This window comes from Sinocyclocheilus rhinocerous, unplaced genomic scaffold (genome assembly GCF_001515625.1).
Source record: "Sinocyclocheilus rhinocerous isolate Xijiao unplaced genomic scaffold, SAMN03320098_v1.1 scaffold2931, whole genome shotgun sequence".
NCBI lineage: Eukaryota > Metazoa > Chordata > Actinopteri > Cypriniformes > Cyprinidae > Sinocyclocheilus > Sinocyclocheilus rhinocerous.
In genome coordinates, this window is record NW_015626384.1 from 21,315 (window position 1) to 44,472 (window position 23,158).

The 23,158-nt window shown below is 37.8% G+C and overlaps 1 protein-coding gene across 1 annotated transcript; it reads right to left on the reverse strand.

Moving 5' to 3' along the window:
* Nucleotides 1–16,912: 16,912 nt before the first annotated feature.
* On the reverse strand, nt 16,913–19,421 carry LOC107713270 (frizzled-9-like). Its single transcript, XM_016518732.1, has 2 exons — nt 19,407–19,421; nt 16,913–19,240 (listed from the first exon to the last, which is right to left on the reverse strand). Exon 2 carries the CDS (start codon nt 19,065–19,067, stop codon nt 17,319–17,321), a length of 1,749 nt encoding a protein of 582 aa, XP_016374218.1. The 5' UTR covers nt 19,068–19,240; nt 19,407–19,421; the 3' UTR covers nt 16,913–17,318.
* Nucleotides 19,422–23,158: the final 3,737 nt, after the last annotated feature.

Sequence of the window (23,158 nt, forward strand, 5' to 3'; positions counted from 1 at the left end):
CTTCAACAGTGAAAGCATAATCTTATCTTAACAAAAAGAAAATTTAAAATGTGTATGCTATGTATGTTATGTATAACCCAATTAAATGTAACTAATTTATCAAGATGCAAAATGAACTACATTATAGCAGTCAAAAGTTTGGAATAGTTAAGATTGTTCAATGTTATTGAAAGACATTTCTTCTACTCACAAAGGCTACATTTATTTGATCAAAAATACACTGAAAAACAGTAATATTAAGAAATATTATTAAATAGCAGTATTCTATTTAAATATATGTTTTAAAATTTATTTAAAATTTATCCCTGAATTTTCAGCATCATTCAGTCTTCAGTGTCACATGATCCTTCAGAAATCATTCTAATACGCTGATTTGGTGCTCAATTCTTATTATTTGTCATAAATTATTATTGGTTTTCAGTTCTTAATAATGGTTCTTATTATTATCAATGTTGAAAACTGTTTTTGCTCCTTAATATTCATGTGGAAACCGTGACGCTTTTTTTTAGGACTCTTGATGAAGTTCAAAAGAACAGCATTTATTTGAAATAGAAATATTTTGTAACATTATAAATGACTTTAATGTCATTTTTGATCAAGTTAATGTGTCCTTGTTGAAGAACAGTATTTATTTTTCTATTCTTCTTCTTCTTCTTCTTTTTCTTATGTATTCTTATTTAGCCCATACTTTTGAACTTTAAATAGTTTTCTGGCTTTCAGGTGTAGAAGCAATAAATCAAATATCTTGCCATTCAAAATGCAATTTTCAGTCTCCGCAATGAATTAAGAGAGGCACTTCAGACAAACCTCAACTTTTTACCATGGTAAGGATAAAAGAAACTCAGATACTTTGATCTTCTGAGACAGACAATACACACACAGTGCATTAACATACAGACATCTGTTTCCGCATCTCACTGAGAGAAAATGCGGGAAAACGTCTCTCACATATGCATTGGGTTTTTCCTCATGCCCTTCCTTCCCCGCACCCATCCGTCTCTTCACCCAGCACACTCAGAATGGTCAATAGTATAATGTTCTATATGAATGCAAATAAGATTTACAGTCATGTGTGGTATCATTTGAATAGTCTCAGGGCGAGTGGTACAATGGTCTTAATCTTACAAAAGTAGATTAAAAGATAATACAGATCTTAAGAGATACTTTGATTACTGTAGAGGGTCATTCCATGCAAATTACCTTCTGTTCCCATTGAGGTGCAAACCACCCAGGTCTGGGACCTGGGTTAATGTAAATTCCAATTGTTTGTACATGCCTCCACTTGGGGGATGTTTTATCTTGGTTTTGTATTTAAAGGATTGCAGCAAAAGGGTCGGGGCGATTCTGTAGCCAGAAAGCCCGTAGTATGGAATGTGTCCACACACTCAATACTATGTATTTTCCTAAAGTCAGGTATGAATCCTTTACTCTTAGATTTGTCTATGAGAATTTGATGTCTTGTAATGATAATTGATTAGATAATTGGCATAATACATATTTACCTGACTGATAATAAATTGTTACATTTGATTTATTCTGACTTACTCTGAAATTATTTCCTCAAGTAGATTAAGTGAAGGCGTATGTTTCCGCAAATCTGCGACCAGGGTTACATGCATACGAATCTCAGCTTTCCAAAGATATATGACACGTTTACCTTTTTTTTGTGTGTGTTTCACGAAGTTAACCCTCAAAGTATGCAGTGTACCGCGGGCGGCACACTGGAGCTGTAACAGAAAAATAATTTTCGAAAACCTTCAACAGTGAAAGCATAATCTTATCTTAACAAAAAGAAAATTTAAAATGTGTATGCTATGTATGTTATGTATAACCCAATTAAATGTAACTAATTTATCAAGATGCAAAATGAACTACATTATAGCAGTCAAAAGTTTGGAATAGTTAAGATTGTTCAATGTTATTGAAAGACATCTCTTCTACTCACAAAGGCTACATTTATTTGATCAAAAATACACTGAAAAACAGTAATATTAAGAAATATTATTAAATAGCAGTATTCTATTTAAATATATGTTTTAAAATGTATTTAAAATTTATCCCTGAATTTTCAGCATCATTCAGTCTTCAGTGTCACATGATCCTTCAGAAATCATTCTAATACGCTGATTTGGTGCTCAATTCTTATTATTTGTCATAAATTATTATTGGTTTTCAGTTCTTAATAATGGTTCTTATTATTATCAATGTTGAAAACCGTTTTTGCTGCTTAATATTCATGTGGAAAGCGTGACACTTTTTTTAGGACTCTTGATGAAGTTCAAAAGAACAGCATTTATTTGAAATAGAAATATTTTGTAACATTATAAATGACTTTAATGTCATTTTTGATCAAGTTAATGTGTCCTTGTTGAAGAACAGTATTTATTTTTCTATTCTTCTTCTTCTTCTTCTTTTTCTTATGTATTCTTATTTAGCCCATACTTTTGAACTTTAAATAGTTTTCTGGCTTTCAGGTGTAGAAGCAATAAATCAAATATCTTGCCATTCAAAATGCAATTTTCAGTCTCCGCAATGAATTAAGAGAGGCACTTCAGACAAACCTCAACTTTTTACCATCATCAAATCTCTATTCTGGACCACAGTTATGGTTCTTTACAGAGTTGAGTATTATATCACTTATATCACTCAAAATTCAGTTCTAAAGTAAGCTTTGCACAGATACCTCCAAGTGCATATACATACAGTGCCACGAAGTACAGGCCTGACAACATTGCTGCCCTGGCTCAAGACTTTTTTTCTCTCTTTTTTTTTTTTTTGCCAGTTATTTTGGCAGCCCTTTGCATTCGTTCAAAGGCACATTGTTGAGTAAGTGCATAAGCTGAACCATAAATGCCCAACAGTTTTTTATTAAAGTACAAACATCTGGAAGTGCTGGTCCTGTACTTGTACTACATGCTGTACAACATAACATGCTATACAAATAACAAAAAAGCTGTTTAGAAAGCCAGCGATAATTCTGTTTTCTCCTGTGATTTTATTTGGAGCCAAACGATGATGACCTTTGATCTTTTTCTGCAACATCCATACTTCCCAGGGTGAGACTGCGTGAGAGCGGCGTTCTCTCCTGTCGCGCTTTACGCCGTGCTGCCGGACATGACTCGCCATTCTGTACTAATTACCCCTTTCCTGCACTTCTTTATGAGCCGTGTTTGCTTTGTGCGGTGCATCTGGCTCTGTTTACCATACAGCACAGTCGCTTGTAAAGTCCGCCTGCTCTATAGGAGGCCGTGTCAGCATTAGTGCCCATTAGCGATTCCCAGACCCCAGAGTCTAGTCTAACCACAACACATGGGACAAGTCCTCCTTCAGTCTGTACTCAGAACATGGTTTTTCATAGATGTTCCAAATCCTAATGAGCTATCTTTTTATGTACTGCTATCTACAGCATCCTAACCAAAATGGAACTTTATAATTGATTGATTTGGAGAATTTTACAGAATCAACACAAAAAGAAGACCAAAAACACTTTATTTCCAGTGAGGTTTTATATCAGCATGTTGCTAAGCTCACAAAGTGATGGTTTAATAAGCAAAACTAAACATAGTGTTTTCAATAGATTATTGCCATAATAACAAGATGGCAGCTTCAGATTGTACCCTGAGCTGTTCACATTCAGACCTTCTCAGAAATTATTTGATTCTATGGCAAAACTCTTAACACTTAAATGGATAGTTCACTCAAAAATGAAAAGCCTGTCATCATTTACTCAGCCTCATGTCATTCCAAATCTGTGTGGAACACAAAAGAACTTCAAGAAGATATTTTGAAGAACCAAACAGTTAACACTACACCAAAGTAACTTTCAAGGAAACTCTGTTCACTTGGCGGGCATATTTGCAAATGCCTCTGGGCAGCTATTTCGGCATTCCAAGACCAAGTCCTATCTACTTGAATGAAAGAATCCTGAAATCTGTAAAAACTGCTTGCCACACTCACATTCAAATAACATATTTCAAATCAGCAATAAAATCTGACATAAACGATCCGATAAATGTTGTTTTTTATGGTCAAATTGCATAAAAAAGCTTATATGTCAGGCCAATGTCCATGTGCAGTCCTAAGCACATGTTTTAGAACAGTTTCTATGGCAATGCAGTCCAGTGATGCGATGACTTTACCAGTTGGGTCTTTAATTTAGAAGGCAAAACTTATTCTACCATATTGCGAGTTGCACTTTCTCCCATTCATAGTAATTTGATTGCATAGTGTTGGCATATTTACAATTTTTCGTTCCACTAACGAATTCATATTTATGCGAATCAGACAGGAAACGCAAGTTCATGAGAATTTAATTGTGTTCAAAAGTAAAAATTTGAACAATCGGAAACAAAATCCAACAGGTTTCGAATACAACCCCAATTCCAGAGAAGTTGGGACGTTTTGTAAAATGCAATACAATCAAGAATCTGTGATTTGTTCACTCTCTTTAACTTTTATTTAATTGACAAAGTACAAAGAACAAAGTACAAAGAAAGCATTTCCAAAGTTTTCACTGACCAACGTAAATGTATTTTGTAAATATGAACAAATTTTGATTTTGATGGCTGCAACACACTCCAAAAAAGTTGGGACAGAGGCATGTTTAACACTGTGTCACATCAAATTTCCTTTTAATTACAATGTTTCATTGTTTGGGAATTAAGGATACTAATTGTTAAAGTTTTGCAAGCAACATTTTTGTCCTGTCTCTCTTTAATTCATTTTAAAAATAATGGTCTTCTATAGGGGAGTGATATCATTAATTGTTTAAAATGTATTTATATAGACCACTAATATGAAGACTGGAGGGACATGTCTATAAATGGTTACAGTCCTGATGTTTTGGTACAGAATGATGAGTTTTTTCCAGTTGTATGACCGATATATTCTTCTGATTTCATAAAAAATAAATAAATAAAAAGAAAAAAAGAAAGAAAGAAAGAAAAAGCGAAAGTTCATCTAAAACTGAAATGATAAACAACTCATCGTGGGTATAACTATGGTGAAGAAAATGGCTGAAATTTGGCCGAAGGAGGAATTGTGGGATGGACTGAAATAAGCATCCGTTAGTTCTTCTGTTGTTCTGATTGGTGGTATTATATGAACATAGTCCATTCAGACTTTTGTTAGTAACTCCATGCAGAGGCATGCACAGAAAGAGATGATGATGAGCCGCACAAAGAAGGAAGAACAAAATTTGAACTTTCCAAATGAATAGGACCGTATTTCAATCTTTCACCATAGAAAAGGGACTTTTCTCTCAAAACAAGGGGCATGAAGACATCAGCATCCTAACCATATTCAACAGCACACAGCACATTTTACAGGTCACTGTGCACAGAGCTCCATATGGGTTGTGCTTCAAATGAAAACCTCCCTCTCTATCCTCTTTACATCCCGAATTGCACTGCAGGGAAGCACCATTCGGCAAAAGATCTGCCTTCAGCAGGGGTGCCAAACAGAGAATACATGCCTCATATTGTTGGGTAGTGAGAAACATATGCACTTTGTTCCAAATCCTACAGAGCATCTTAAAGTATAGTAGGCACGTTCCCATCGTGAAACTGTTCCATGACGTGGGCAGCGTAATTATGCTTGAAATACGGTCTTGTTCAGCAGAATTATTCAGCCAAGAATTTACTTTGGCCGAATTCTAAGCATAATGCATTGAGGTAGCTTATGGAGAAGGCAATGTAAAATCTAATAAATGATCCATTTGAAACTATGCATAAGCATGCATTGCAAAAACTCATCAAAAATAATAATCCAGGATGGCAGACAAAGCATGAGACGCACAGATCATTTGATAAGATTGAAAATGGACCAGACTGACAGATAAAATCAAAACCACATTTATTAAAATTATAAATTAGGACAGGTCTTTTCAGAGACCTGATTATTCATCATAACAATCAACTAAAAGGGGCTCCAAAGTAGTTTGTCTTCAAACTATTGATGAAAGACCAAAATATAAGGTCTGATGTCTGAATATTATAGCCTTCCATGTTCCTGCCGAGGCTTCGCTTAATTGCAGAGCCCCATTCAAAATGTTCTCACCATACAGACGCATACTGACCTCTGACCCCCTACGCTTCTCTTCAGGGGCTTTGGTGGAATAAAGGGTGATGGTTAGAATGCGAAGGAAAAGAGAGGGTTAACTTCATTATAAAGTTCTCTAAAAGCATTATCTACACCCCTACACGGTTCCCCACAACAAGAGACAGAATGAAAAGGGTGAGAGAACGAATAGGAGAAAGGGACATGAAAGTCTAACTCAGTGCCGTTAACACAAAGGCGTGCTGTAGCATAGCCAGCAATACGTGGATTTGTGCAATGTTTAGGCTATTCTTCACTGATACTTAAGGCACTTTTCATGTATAAGGTAAACTCTGGTGTCCAATTACTTTTCTCAGAGAAGTAGAGGCACAAATCTCATGTTCATCAAAAGCAAGCATCCAGCCCTATTATAAGAAGAACAAACATTTTCCTTTAATTAACGGGAAATATACGATTATCAATACACTGTAAAAAAAAAAAACTGTGACATTTACGGTAAAATACCGGCAGCTGTGGTTGCCAGAACTTCACCGTAAAAAATATGGTAGCAACATTTTATTCACTGAATATAGTATGGAAACTTACTGCTAACCAGTTAACAGGTTTTTACTGTAGCATTTTTACAGTCTTTTACTGTTAAAATCACAATCATTTTTTACAGTGTAGCTGCAAACAGAAATCAAACATGTATTACAAATGTGTTAATTTTATACATTTTGTCTGTTAAGAGTTACAAATGGTTTCAAATGTCATATAAAATAAATGTAAAATAAAAGAGCTCATATAATATGTAGTTTGACGACCTGAGGTGAGCAGCATTTTCTGAAAGTTAAGCAATTAATTTTACTGACCATTTTTTTTAGGTTTGTTAGGTGGTAGGCTATATTATTGTTTAAATGCCTTAGAGAGTTAAAGATGGGATGAAACAAAAACAGCTACACATTGTTCTTCCATATTGTGGCATACATTTGAGTGTAAGATCAATAAATAAACATTACAAGGTCAAAACATTTATAAAAATGATGTGCAGATAAATTAACATTATGATCTATAATATGAACTTAGAAAATGGTTACAGTGAATTTTCATTTCATTGTGCCTTTAACCTTTTAGCGTCACTCACGGGACAATTTCAATTCCAAACTGCCTACATAGGCACAACAACACACACACACACAAAAGAAATGTTGCCATGTTCATTTGTTTTGGATAAAATTGAACATGTTTTTAACACCACTCACAGGACATTTCACATTGGAAGTGGTGCAAAATATGCAAGAAGCAATGTAATATCATTCTGCGGAAATGTTTTCAGTGTTTTCATTTTTCTAAATCATATTGAATCCATTCATTTTGTAACGTCTCAGGCTGTAATTTGTACCGTATTCAGTGTCTTATATCATTGGAATGCATATAAAAATCAAAAACATGCACATGTTTGTTTTAGATTATTGTATGACCGCAATTTCTGTAAAATATTTTGTGCTCATAAGCGCTTCAGACACGGATTCGTATAAGCCTGACCTTGACGAGAAAGGTGACATGAGAAAATAAAAGTAAAGTGGATTAAAAGTGTGCATGCTTTGAAGGGGAGGAGAAGTTTAAATCAAATGCGTGGAGGACTGCATGGAGTTCAATCAGCACGGCTCTCTCAGATATGAGCGCGATCTCTGTTTGATGAGGTTTTTTTCTGCGGTGAGTGCAGGATGAGATGTCTTGGCTAAGGGTTGACTCTTCTTGAGTCAAACTCTCCCTGATGCAGATATAACTCACTAGCCACTGATATCTTGACCAAATCATGGTGATTATATGGAAGACCTATGCATTGGAAAAACAAATTCAAAATGAGTTATGGTGTTATATGGTTTCTTATATGAATTATATGGTGAGCAAAGTTTCCTTGTTCTTAGATGTTTCTCCAGTAATTTCATATGGCTCCTCTAGAGTTTCAGAAGTGATCTACAGTAAATAATATCTCAAACTATCATCAGATTTGCCAACTTCAGAGGGGTATATACACGGTTTTGTATCTGAAGCAATGATGAATTTAGTTTGTAAAATAGTTAGTTACTTTGATTTGTGCGTGTGTTTGAAAACCAATACTGTTTCTTTATTTCCATCTGTAAACCGTCTCATATCTGTATGGAATAAGTACAGAGGCACAATGGTGCAGTTGTGTTTGTTTGAAGTGATTCCATTTCTTCTACCTTCTGAATACAGTTTTCACTGATCTCCGCTTCATGGTTTTAAAATAGTCTGCTTTGAACTAAATTTTCATGAAACAGAAAAAAAGATTAAAGTATCATCATCAAGCACATTGCACTCCATGTCTTTTGCCTCGCTTTTCTCACACACAGGCCTACATATGCAGCATATTTCTGCGATCTCTAGAGACGATGGAAATGAGAGAGATAAGCAGAGAGATGGAGGAGGGAGGACCTGGGAGTTTTCTCTCAGAATGAACCCCTGAAGGGTGAGCATCAAACCATCATGCTACAGTCACAAGCTCACGTTGCCATTTAACTGTTTCAGCCTCTTTATCAATAGTTTCTTTCTGTCATTCATGGTTCAGTGTTGTTGCCTTCAATGTAGTTATATATTACATTTTCTAATCTCTTCACCAGCTTGAGGAGCTACGGTAGCAAAATGCGGCCATTCTTTCAACTGTTTTTGATATGCTTTGTTGTCCTATTCAGCTAAATAGTCTTGTAGAGCTAGACTTTATCATTATCACTATAAAGTCAACACTGCAGTTCATTTTGGCCATAAAACTGACCACTTAGACAGAAGGAGACCATCTGACTGACATTCAAAATGACCAATTACAGTTCAAAATGGTAGTTACCTGAAATCAATGAAAACACAATAACAGTGCAGTGTTTTTTCACTTGATCTATTGGTTGTACAGAAGTCTGCGTGGACACAAAAATCAGTCTCAGTCAGATGATGTGCACAAACATTAAGAAAATTATGTCACACAGACATCTGTGAATCAGTGTGGAATACGGTTAAGAGAAGTACACTTTCAGCTTTATGCTTGTTAGAGTATCAGGTAGTTAGCTTAGCAACATGCTAACAAGTTCCACGTATTCTTTACACAAATAGCACTGTTTGTGTGAAACTGCCTATACACTTGTTAATTTACCTATTGGTAAGCCCCGCCCCCATTACTTACTGTTGATCACTCGGACAAGCAAACGGAGTTGCTAACTGTCTTACAATGACAGCTGTCAGTGTGAAAACCTTGTCCCAAGATGTTTTTGATAAATTTTGGACACAGAAGGACCACCTCTTGTTGAGGAGCATTCAAGTGGGACTTAAATTGGATCAACACTGTTCATGTACCACAGGGTAAGATTAAATTAATTTACATTTAACCTCTAATATGGAGAGGCACTGAAATGTAGACCTTTGTTTATGTTTTTTTTTTACCTGTGCATGATGTGAGAACAGTTAGCTTTTTAGGTTTGTGCATTAGAATGGACTCACTAACTTTAACGTTACCAAGCCAGAGATACCTTTTGCTGAAGCACAAAATGACATTAACGTTCTGCTAGAGCAGATGAAAATTGTATCATAATGAGAGTATGACAACCAGAAAATTAACGCTGAATAATAAAATAAATTCCAAATAGCATTGCCTTTCCTCTTAGGATACCTGGAATCACTGTTACAAGTTCCTCAGGCACATCATTTTACCATTTTTGTAGCATAAATACCATCAAACCGATGAGAGCTTTGGATCTTCCAATGTTTCTCAATAGTGCTGAAACCTAAAGATGTAAGAATTCCGGTCCCCATGCAACTGATACTCCACTGCCATTGGCTCATCTGCGTTCGAGGGGAGGGGCTTACCGATAGGTCAATCGTGACATCACGTGTCGCCGTTTCCAGATCAAAACTCTCTAGCAGACGTTTAAAAGAAAACATCAAATGGTGCTAATATACACTAACTGTGTGCTGTAATACTACAGAAAAAACATGAACCCGATGGCAAGACAGTGACTCCTTTTATGAAACCATGGCTTTATTACAGTAAAAGTGTAGAAACCATGGTTTTTGGCTTACTGATTACCATTTGTATAACCATGGTTATGTGGTTAATTTGTAGTTATCATGGTTTAACTATAGTGGCCATGTTTTTTTTTGTTTTTTTGTAGTAAAACCATGGTTAATTTTCGTAATGGTCATCTTTAATGAATCATTAAATTATTGGTATCTAGGGCGCAGTGACCCTCAGAAGCATACACTGTGAGAAGATTAACTTAAATGTGATGAGATGAATAAATAACACTCAAATGGCTTTTGAGATAGTATTCTCAATTGACCCTTTGCAAAGACCTGGCCCCCTTCATTTCAGTTGCTATGTCCGACAAGCCATGGCACTCTCGTGCCACACATCCTGTTCTCATGCAGTGAAAAATACATCATGGAGCAAAGACAGAGCAGGTTACTTTAGGCACGAAACAAAGTCTCAGCTTTCAAATGTAGTCATTTTTTAAGAAATTCCAACCATTTTATGGCCGTTTTTGAGTCTTGACAGATCGCTGTAGCGCAGCGATCTGTCCTGATTCCTTTGAATCATCTCTTCCTCTTTACTAGTTATAGAGTTAAATAATCAATGCAGAAAAATGTCAATACATTTTACATGTATACAATACCATATACAATACAATACCACCAATACAATACCATTTTTCAAGTTCAATTCCACCAGCGTTAATCTATCAAAATGGCAGAAACTCTCCTGTCTCTTTGTTTGTCGGACAAAAATGGCTGATTGGTCAGATCGCCTGTCAATCAAACTTCCTGTGAAATGAGCAGAGACTTGAATTCATAAACTGTATTTCTTATGTAACGACTTTAGATTCCACATTGATCCTCATTGGTCACATTTTGCTTACACCGTGTCTACACTGGACACGAGTGGCGCAACACAGTCTACACAGGATGCAACATGACAAATCCCCAAAAAAGTAAACTGATGCTCTGTTCAATTTCTGATGTACTCCAGCAAATGGACAAATGGATTTGCAATGGTCGCTTTGTGTCCAGTGTAGACAGCCTCAAGCTGTTGCAGTGCAACTACAGTCACATCTGGTGTAGACACACTGTTAGGGATGCAACTTTAGAAGGCAAGCCTGGCAGCAAAGTTCTGAAGCAGAGATTTAGTTTATGTGCGTCTTTGAGCAAGAAGAAAGAGACAGTTTGATTGTACGTCTAGATAAAGAGGTTTGTGGGTTATATCTAAAGAATCGAGGATCTTCCACACCACTGACCCCCCTCGTCGCCCAGTCGTCGACCGGCTATGTTTCTAAACCCAGAAGATGACACTGCACCATTTACAGCCCTTTGTTGTTGTTGTTTCCCATCACTCCTTCTTTCTTTTGTTGATCCCTCTCTCTTGCTCTCTCTGGAGAGACTTTGGTACTGGAGATTAGAGAAGGGTGCTGCCTAGCAACTAGAATCAAAATGGGTGAGCCCTCCGTGTCTAAACGCCTGACCTAGATAACACAGCGCCTGTGATCACACTTTGTGACAACCTCCGATGAAAGGCCTCGACGAACGCCCACCACTTTGTCACCCCGACAAACGCCTGCCGTCACTATGTGCTCACGTCACTTTGAAGAGAGGAGGAGGAAAAAGTTACCTCGGATCAATCGAACACAGTCACTACTGACTCTGTACTCCTGGGGGCAACATGTAAAATGTAGAGAAGTCGACAAACAATATCTCATGCTGATATTAAAATGAAGCTGGCTGTTAAATACTAAAATAGAACAAGCATTCTTTTCAGGGACTCGGAGAAGGGAAGACGTAAAGATGAGTACTTGAGTATGCTGCAAATCTCTTGACAACCGCTGGCATCTCTTCTGCTATTTATTGCAGCCTCTGAAAGGCATGATGAAACAGACTGGAAATTCACGCTAAGCTTTATGTTCTGTTTAATGCCATTTTTCACAGCGACTGAGAAGAGGAAAGGCTGATTTTTTTAAGTCTCTGATTAAGTGGGTTTCGCATGTCTGGAGATCATGCAAATCATGACCTATTAACTTTTATATTTTCTTCCATTCCTTCCTTGAATGACACAAACTGTTAAATATCATGGACTGTGAGGCCAGAAATATGTGCTGCGTCAGTATGCAAATACAGATGTGAAGTGCCTTTACATACTTAATGCATGGAAGCACAAACCTCAGCACTCAAGGGGGCGATAGAGTTACCTCAAATGTCTGCACCATCAGTTTGGTAGCTATAAACATGTCAACAGTTCAGTTATAACTAAACTCTTCCAAACTTTTCATATTTTTCACAATTTTACGGTGGTGTTCAGATACCTTTGAATGAAACAGGATGTTAAAGGAGAAAGAAAAATAGGCTGGGACTTGATTTTACAGATTTTGTGAAAAAAAAGGGTTACCAGAATGGAAAAACACGATTGGAGAAGTAAGGTTGAAAAATAAATCAGAAATTAGTGATGTTAGGTGAAAAGAAAAGTCATTTCAGAGGAACAGCAAGCTATTTCATTTTACCTCAAATGTCTGCACCATCAGTTTGGTAGCTATAAACATGTCAACAGTTCAGTTATAACTAAACTCTTCCAAACTTTTCATATTTTTCACAATTTTACGGTGGTGTTCAGATACATTTGAATGAAACAGGATGTTAAAGGAGAAAGAAAAATAGGCTGGGACTTGATTTTACAGATTTTGTGGGAAAAAAAGGGTTACCAGAATGGAAAAACACGATTGGAGAAGTAAGGTTGAAAAATAAATCAGAAATTAGTGATGTTAGGTGAAAAGAAAAGTCATTTCAGAGGAACAGCAAGCTATTTCATTTTGATGGTAAGTTGTTTCTTTGGAATATTGTGGGCGCTCTGGTTTCTCCTACAATCTACAGCCGTACAGGTCAGGTGAAATGGTAAGGATAAACTGTCTGTATTTTCCCTGCCTTTGGCTCAAGATACTGGGATAAGCTCCAGGATAACTCAACTACATAGGACATAGGATGACACCTACATAGGACAAGTGGTTTGGAGAACGGATAGATGGATGGATGAATTGACTTTACGACAGATAATTGAGTGAAAGCCCAACCAGCCAATCAAATCACTTCACTAAGAAGCTTTGTTGTCATCTGCCTTTTTTCCAGCAAGTTTTAAAACTTTACTGAACTGCTGGACACATACAAATCTTTTTTTCTCTTTTAACTATGGTAAAAATGTGTTATTATGGCATGTCTACTTTTAATACTAGGTATCCAGAGTGGCTAGTTTTGTTTGTTCCATTCCCAAAATCAGCCAGCATTCTCGAAAAATGCAAAGCAATGGATCAGACCTGTAATTCTTCATGACAAAGCGGTTTTCATTCATGCTAGATGCAATTTAGGCAATTACATTGAGTTTTATATGGCAGTGTGCTTCAAAGTCAGAAAAAATGGACAGAATATTTGTTTAATTTCCTTCATAAATGTCTATCTAACGTTAAAGTAAACATCTGTATTCTAAATACACATGGTCTTCATTCAAGGTACTTGTGTGTCTTTTATGCCTCTTTTATGTGTGGATTATTTGTTTTTATTTGAGAAACAGAAGCATGCTGAATGGACTCTACATAGGACAAGTGGTTTGGAGAACGGATAGATGGATGGATGAATTGACTTTACGACAGATAATTGAGTGAAAGCCCAACCAGCCAATCAAATCACTTCACTAAGAAGCTTTGTTGTCATCTGCCTTTTTTCCAGCAAGTTTTAAAACTTTACTGAACTGCTGGACACATACAAATCTTTTTTTCTCTTTTAACTATGGTAAAAATGTGTTATTATGGCATGTCTACTTTTAATACTAGGTATCCAGAGTGGCTAGTTTTGTTTGTTCCATTCCCAAAATCAGCCAGCATTCTCGAAAAATGCAAAGCAATGGATCTGTAATTCTTCATGACAAAGCGGATTTCATTCATGCTAGATGCAATTTAGGCAATTACATTGAGTTTTATATGGCAGTGTGCTTCAAAGTCAGAAAAAATGGACAGAATATTTGTTTCATTTCCTTCATAAATGTCTATCTAACGCTAAAGTAAACATCTGTATTCTAAATACACATGGTCTTCATTCAAGGTACTTGTGTGTCTTTTATGCCTCTTTTATGTGTGGATTATTTGTTTTTATTTGAGAAACAGAAGCATGCTGAATGGACTCTGGATTGAATGTCTGGTTTCAACACAATGTGACATGCAGCAAGTTCAATTTATTTTAAGAAACACATACAAAAATACATCATGCTTGAATCACCCACATAGACCTGTCAGAGATTGCCTGTAAAATATTACAGCAGTGTCAGAAATTACTATTATTTTTATATTTACCCTCTATAACCGATTGTGAGATGGCCTTTTTTGGAATCTGAACAAGTATGGCTGTTAATTGTGAAATCAAATCAACATAGGTATATATAACGCACAGGATACATTCTAGATTTTGAATAGAACACTATAAAATATTGCAAAGTATAATATATGAATTTTTTAAATAATCTAATATATATTTTTTATTTTTCTAAGACATATTTTATTTGCATTTTTGCCCCAGGCCCTGATAAATTTCTTTTTTTTTCAATGATAATTTAAATGGTGGAAGAAATGTCTAAGGAAATGCTGAGGCATTTTATTTACATTTGCATGACCAGATAAATGGACCATTGTTTTATTGTGTTAGTTAGCTGTATATTTTATTTAATAGTTTTTTATTTTATTTAGCTGTTATTTTTACTTAATCAAAATAACCCAACTGCAGTTTGATTGAGATTAATTGGAATGCACAATTAAAAAACATGATTTTTGAAAATTGTTAAAAACGGAGTTATCTGTTTTTGCAAATAAACTCTTCATATATTTTTTTATAGTATATATTTTTACACATCAAAACAGTGCAGAAAACCCTCTAATTTCATTAATTGTGTTGACAATGGTGATGAATAACTTCACGAACTTCAACAAGAATTCAATTAAATATTTGACTATATATATATATACAGTGGGTACGGAAAGTATTCAGACCCCCTTAAATTTTTCACTCTTTGTTATATTGCAGCCATTTGCGCAATATATGGGATCTGTTTGTTTTACATGACCTGTTTGAACAAATGGATTCACTAAAATGAATCAGACTTTCCAGCATTAAGAGAGAGGGCAGCTTAGGGCCATGTCTAGACTGTTCAGCAAAATGTTTCAAAATTCATAATTTAGACACACCTGCAGTTTCAGAGAACGTGGTTCATTATTTCAAGTTGCTTGCAGAAACAATGTAACATAAAAAAATGAAAATGTAGCACACTACACCAGTACTTGTTGGAAAAAATAGTTACTTACTTTAACAAAATATAGTATATAACAGTAAATCTCACACCAGCACTAAATTTACTGTTATCTCATGCTTGAAATAATGCTGGATATATTTCTTAAAGGGGTCATATGATGCGATTTCAATTTTTCCTTTCTCTTTGGATTGCTATAGCTAGAGTTGTATTCAGACTATTCAAATTTTGAGAATAGAAGACCAAATACCCAATTCTTTTGAGGGATATGTAACGTTCATCCATGCCATAGACATATATAAATATGATAAAAATATATATTTAAAATTAATGCTACATACATAGCCTGTTGGTTTGGTATATCCATACATTTTCTAATAATGCTTCTTTTTTTAAACCAAGCTCAAAAAAAAAAAAAAGATCAAAAACAAACATGCAATGGCATACGAATGAATCATCAAAACCCAGATCCACTGCTACAAACGGGCGGGGGTAGGGTGAGGAAAATACAATTCAAGCAGCTATCGGAGCCCTACATGCTCCGGATCAAGCGTCGGAGAAAAGTGCCTTTATTTGCATGAGTGGCTCACATCAAAGAGCGGAGGGGGAAGAGAGAAGCAACACACAACAATAGGAGAATCTGGATGTGTGTGTGTGTGTGTGTGTGTGCATGTGGTGCACCTCATTAATGAAATATAATTCCAGAACAACCTCTGCGTTTAAAGGTGATGTTGTGAACGTTCGCACAGAGAAATCCAGGCTACTGTCTGTCGCTCTGCTCAACGATTCCCTTTGAGGATGAAGGAGAGAAAACCACCAGGGATTTCTGTTCTGGTAAACGCGCTCAAAGGAAAGTGCGCCCAAAGCGGCTGCATCTGTCATATGAAGGGGAATTAAAGAGAGAAAATAGAGCAAACGGCTAAAATTAATAAAAAAAAGAACATGGAGTATAACACGATGCATAAACAATGTGCTAAAACAAAAAATGAGGCCTTCGTTACAAGCTTAATCTCCATGATCCAAGCTTAGTCACAACTCTGACCAATAGTCCCCTAAAACTGACAACATAGATTTATTCGTGTCAGGGGCATACAAAGCCACATAGCCTTGTGTTATTCGGGGGTAGCCCACTCTTTTGAAGGCTCTTGAAAGGGTCCCTCAAGGATCGATTTGCATTTGAACTGAGGCAACCTTTCAGATGCAAACCTGGCTTTCTTCATCAAAATATTTGCATTGCTTTGACGCATTTTCTTGTTACAGTTCATGTGAAAAGTCTCACCAAGGCGCTTCTCTTTAACTTCCACCTCTAAATAGATGCAAACACAAGCATCTGGGCACAACAAGCACTTCAGTGAAATTGAAATAATACTGTTATTTTGTGTAGCAACACCAAAACAAAAGTGCAGTTTGTCTTTGTAGGAGTAGATAGCGCTTAAGTGAGCAATTAACTCTTGAAATGCCTACTTCAAAGAAGAAATTTCAGACAACTGTTGAAAATATATAACATTTTATTATCTTCTTCAAAAAGGCACTTATTAACAGACTGATCAATGCCATCTTGTGAGAAACCAAGACAAACACAATTAAATATATATATATGTATATATACAATAAATAGAAGTCCTGAAACATTGGAACAAGTAATTAAACATATTAACAAGTCATCGAACAGCTTTTAGATGGGGACACTGTGTACTTCTCCATGCAAGAGCGATTGCAGATATTTATAACTGATTAGGATGTGCATATCGGTCTCATTTTGTGCTACAGCAAGCAATGATAAAATTCTCCCTTTAACTAACAAGTACTGTTAATCCATTGTTTAGCTGCAATGTTGGGTTTTACGTTTGTTTACTTCACCACAAAGCTTCACTGCACCATATGTCTTATTCTCACATAGTCCACAGTACGGTTCATCACAGATGAGGCCACAGTCTCAGTGCTGCGCTCATACGTGTGTGGGACAGTCCAAGTAGGGATCAGTCTTTGACATGTGCAGTATAACGGCAGGTGCTTTGTAGTGGCAGTGACTGGTGCTGCAGCTCCCACTGCAGTGCTTCCTGCAAGTCCTGTCTGTCAGCTTCCTGCTACACAGCCCCTGCCAAGTCTGCAGCGTCTTGGAGCTCCAGACCCACACGCCACTGGTGATGCCCACCACCAGCGACATGAAGATCTTCAGCATGAACACGGCCACGGTGGGCACCGAAGCCTCCAGGGAGCAGTCCTCGTTCCGCCGACCCGGGAATGTGGTGCACTTGCTTTGCAGCCCTCGAAATTTCCAGTAGTCCATGTTGAGACGTTCGTAGAAGTAGCAAATGATGACGCAGGTGGCGGGAACTGTGTACAGGATGGAGTAGATGCCGATTTTCACCATCAGCTTTTCTAGCTTTTCTGTGTTGGTGCCTTCGGTCTTCATAACCTTTCGGATGTGGAAAAGCGCCACAAAGCCGGTCAGGATGAAAGATGTCCCGATGACGAGGTAGCAGGACAGAGGCACGAGGACGAAGCCCGTTAGCGCCCCCACATCCATACTGCCCACGTAGCACAGTCCGGTGAGCTCGTCGCCTGCCACTTTCCGCATGGTGAGGATGACTATGGTCTTCAGCGCAGGTATGCCCCAGGCAGCCATGTGGAAGTAGCTGCTGTGCGACTCGATAGCCTCGTGACCCCATTTCTTACCTGCCGCCAGGAACCAAGTGAGGGTGAGGATGACCCACCAGATGGAGCTTGCCATGCCAAAATAGTAGAGGATGAGGAAGACTATGGTGCAACCCGTACTTTCCAGGCCCTCTTGGATAATATACAACTCGCCGTTCTCACGGTCACACGCAATGTTCTCCGCCCCGGCGACGGATCGAATGATGAAGGCGACTGAGTAAACGTTGTAGCACATGGAGAGGAAGATGATGGGCCGCTCTGGGTACTGGAAGCGATGTGGGTCAAGCAGGAAGGTTAGGACTGTGAAAGCCGTGGATACGAAGCACAGAGTGGACCAAACCGCCATCCAAATGAAAGCAAAGTCCTTATCCTGTCTGGACCAGAACACATCCACGGCTGATGAGCAGCGCGGAGCGCACGTCTCGCTCTTTTCCACATACTGGAACTTTTCCGGGTTCTCACAAACTCCCATGCTTCCCCCTGAGCGTCCGTTCCCAGTGCCGGGCTGCTTTGGTCTGGGCGGCACAGGCAACATGCCCTCTCCTTTCTTAGTTTCGGTTTTGGTATCATTTTCCGGGGCTTCCATGCACAGCGCGTTGGGGTCATTTCTGGTGGGCAGTTTAGAGCAGTCCAAAGAATCAGGCCAGGCGTAATTAAACTTCTCCATGATGGGCGAGCACTTCTGACGTGCCTGTTCGCACATGGGACGGCAGGCAGGGATGGATGTGGACACTTGGTCCGTACACATAGGGGCATAAAGAGAGCAGAGGAAAAATCTCAAATGCACATCACAACCGTATTCCACCAGAGGGGCGAATTCATTCAGCTTAATCGCAGCTTCCCTCTGATTGTTATGGTCCATAAAGTTGGGCATCCGGGTGAGGTTGTACCCGATGCCCTGGCACATAGGGATGACGATAGGCTCGCATTTAGCCGGTCTCCCTCTCTCCAGGTCATAGGAGCCAATCTCTAAACTGTAGGCAGCAATGACCAGCTGACACCACAGAGAAATCACAATTTTCACAGGTGAGCCTCCCATGCTGGATTTTCAGTCACCTTTTTTGAATGAGGCAAGTCAGTGGAAACTTTCCTGGCATATACAGTCCCAAGAGAGGATACTTTTGTGTGTTATGGGTGATTATGCCGCTCCATAGACACCGCTTAGATTAAAAGTGCTTCAATGAGTATTTCATTTGTCCTCCAGTTAAAACGCTGAAAAACAGATATTCCTCTAAATGAAACTTCTCTGAAAAATATCCCTTTTCAAAGTCTGCATATCATATAAAATGATGCTTAATGTCCAAACTCGTCATATGTTTCTATGAAAAACGCGCGTGCACAGTCACTTAAAACACTAATATTTCACGTCAGTCGTTACCGTCATTATTAGGACAAATGAGGGCATCAGGAGGAGCTCAGCAAGAGAAATAACAAATTTGTCCTCGTCTCCAGTTATCTCCGAACTTCTGTGAAGCGTGTAGTCCGTCGGCAGCTGCTGTGTCCTCCTCACATCTCTACTGGAGCACACTGAACTTTCGCTCTCCTCTCTCAATGTCCTCTAATACGGGGGCGGGGTATTCATGACGCACTCTCGTGGTTCCTCCTACACACTTCTGAAAAGCCAATGACGTCGAGAATGTGCTCCGCCTTCTTACAACTGAAAATATATTGCGTAAATCGTGGCTCCGCCCACCTACAACCGAAAAAGCGCTCAATAAAACACTAACTCTCAATCTGGAGATCTACCTTTGGACAAATGTATCAGGGTAATCATAGTTTCAGTCAAAATGCAATATTATTGTTACTCCAACAAATTAAAACAATGAATTGTGTGATCTCATTCAAACAGAGTAAGAACTTTTTCTTTCTTTATTTCTTTTTTATTATTACAATTGTATACGGTTACTTTTACTAACAATAACTGTAATAATGATATTTGAGTGGAAACTACAACTGTGATTTATTTAAGATTATTTATATGTAAGGTGTCCAATTCAAACTGTGGAATTGTTTGTTTTAGTAGACTAAACTCATTTTACTTTTCATTCCTTTCAAATTTCTATAAATAATGTAAATCCTTACATATGAGATTTCAACCACAGATTTAGTTGTAAAATCATAAACAGCCGAACTTGATATAAAATGTCCCCCAGTGGCACTGGTATTATGGCCTAATAAAGCAATGGCAACAGTGGAAAAAGGGTGCAAAGGAATTGATCAAAATAGCTGCTATGATACTCAACACCTCAGGATATTGCTGCAAAGGACAGAAGTTCATTCCAAATGTAATGAAAGACAAACAAAGCCCAGACAAGACATTTTAATTATGAAAATACTTCATCTTACACAGATTCCATTAAACTTTGTCTTTTATTCAACTTAAATATTTATACTGAAACCCTCAACATCCCGTCAATGAGAGATTCCTGTAAAAGAACAAGATTATTACCATCTAGCAGTCCAAAGAATCAGGCCAGGCGTAATTAAACTTCTCCATGATGGGCGAGCACTTCTGACGTGCCTGTTCGCACATGGGACGGCAGGCAGGGATGGATGTGGACACTTGGTCCGTACACATAGGGGCATAAAGAGAGCAGAGGAAAAATCTCAAATGCACATCACAACCGTATTCCACCAGAGGGGCGAATTCATTCAGCTTAATCGCAGCTTCCCTCTGATTGTTATGGTCCATAAAGTTGGGCATCCGGGTGAGGTTGTACCCGATGCCCTGGCACATAGGGATGACGATAGGCTCGCATTTAGCCGGTCTCCCTCTCTCCAGGTCATAGGAGCCAATCTCTAAACTGTAGGCAGCAATGACCAGCTGACACCACAGAGAAATCACAATTTTCACAGGTGAGCCTCCCATGCTGGATTTTCAGTCACCTTTTTTGAATGAGGCAAGTCAGTGGAAACTTTCCTGGCATATACAGTCCCAAGAGAGGATACTTTTGTGTGTTATGGGTGATTATGCCGCTCCATAGACACCGCTTAGATTAAAAGTGCTTCAATGAGTATTTCATTTGTCCTCCAGTTAAAACGCTGAAAAACAGATATTCCTCTAAATGAAACTTCTCTGAAAAATATCCCTTTTCAAAGTCTGCATATCATATAAAATGATGCTTAATGTCCAAACTCGTCATATGTTTCTATGAAAAACGCGCGTGCACAGTCACTTAAAACACTAATATTTCACGTCAGTCGTTACCGTCATTATTAGGACAAATGAGGGCATCAGGAGGAGCTCAGCAAGAGAAATAACAAATTTGTCCTCGTCTCCAGTTATCTCCGAACTTCTGTGAAGCGTGTAGTCCGTCGGCAGCTGCTGTGTCCTCCTCACATCTCTACTGGAGCACACTGAACTTTCGCTCTCCTCTCTCAATGTCCTCTAATACGGGGGCGGGGTATTCATGACGCACTCTCGTGGTTCCTCCTACACACTTCTGAAAAGCCAATGACGTCGAGAATGTGCTCCGCCTTCTTACAACTGAAAATATATTGCGTAAATCGTGGCTCCGCCCACCTACAACCGAAAAAGCGCTCAATAAAACACTAACTCTCAATCTGGAGATCTACCTTTGGACAAATGTATCAGGGTAATCATAGTTTCAGTCAAAATGCAATATTATTGTTACTCCAACAAATTAAAACAATGAATTGTGTGATCTCATTCAAACAGAGTAAGAACTTTTTCTTTCTTTATTTCTTTTTTATTATTACAATTGTATACGGTTACTTTTACTAACAATAACTGTAATAATGATATTTGAGTGGAAACTACAACTGTGATTTATTTAAGATTATTTATATGTAAGGTGTCCAATTCAAACTGTGGAATTGTTTGTTTTAGTAGACTAAACTCATTTTACTTTTCATTCCTTTCAAATTTCTATAAATAATGTAAATCCTTACATATGAGATTTCAACCACAGATTTAGTTGTAAAATCATAAACAGCCGAACTTGATATAAAATGTCCCCCAGTGGCACAGGTATTATGGCCTAATAAAGCAATGGCAACAGTGGAAAAAGGGTGCAAAGGAATTGATCAAAATAGCTGCTATGATACTCAACACCTCAGGATATTGCTGCAAAGGACAGAAGTTCATTCCAAATGTAATGAAAGACAAACAAAGCCCAGACAAGACATTTTAATTATGAAAATACTTCATCTTACACAGATTCCATTAAACTTTGTCTTTTATTCAACTTAAATATTTATACTGAAACCCTCAACATCCCGTCAATGAGAGATTCCTGTAAAAGAACAAGATTATTACCATCTAGTGGCTATATAATGTATAACAATTCCACTAGACAGGCAACAAAGCAACAGTTGACTTAAATGTAAACCAAACGTATATATATATGTTTATAGTTTGCTAATAAAAAAATAATCTGTTTTATTTATTCCAAGACTCATTAATCACCAATGCTCAGTTCTCAAGCCAGACATTTGGTCAAAATAAAACAAGCCAGATTAGAAATCCCTTCTGTTTGATGTGGTTACAGTGGGCATTTAATCCTTTTCACCCGCGGTGTTAGATTGTGAGCAGTTATCAGATTTGGATTTGGCATGCTAAGCCTCACTTAGCCTGAAAGAGCACAGAGTGAGTCTGATACCCCTCCAGCCCAGAAAGGAAATACATACCAGACAGAATGATTTTTATCATCCTCAGCGTTTGCACGTCAGACCCCAATCCTATCCAGTTTTGGAATAATGAACACTTACGAAAACACTTGAATTCAAATCCAACTTGCATTGCATAACAGTCATCGCAATCCCTGGAAATCAAACCAATGACCTTGGTGTTGCTAGTATCACGTTAAAGGAATAGTTAACCCAAACATGAAAACTAGCTGAAAATGTACTCACCCTCAGGCCATCCAAAATGTAGATGAGTTTGTTTCTTCATCAGAACAGATTTGGAAAAAAATTAGCATCCTATCACTTGCTCACCAATGGATCCTCAGCAGTGAATGGGTGCCGTCAGAGTCCAAACAGCTGGTAAAAATATCAAAATAATCCAGAACTAAACCACATGACTCCAGTCCCATCAATTAATGCCTTTTGAATTAAAATCCATCTTCCAGGTAAAATATGAGTCCTCAAATATTGCTTTACCCAGTT

Excerpts from the sequence above, each read along its gene's own strand:
- LOC107713270 (XM_016518732.1), bottom strand. The coding sequence starts at position 19,067 with ATGGGAGGCTCACCTGTGAAAATTGTGATTTCTCTGTGGTGTCAGCTG.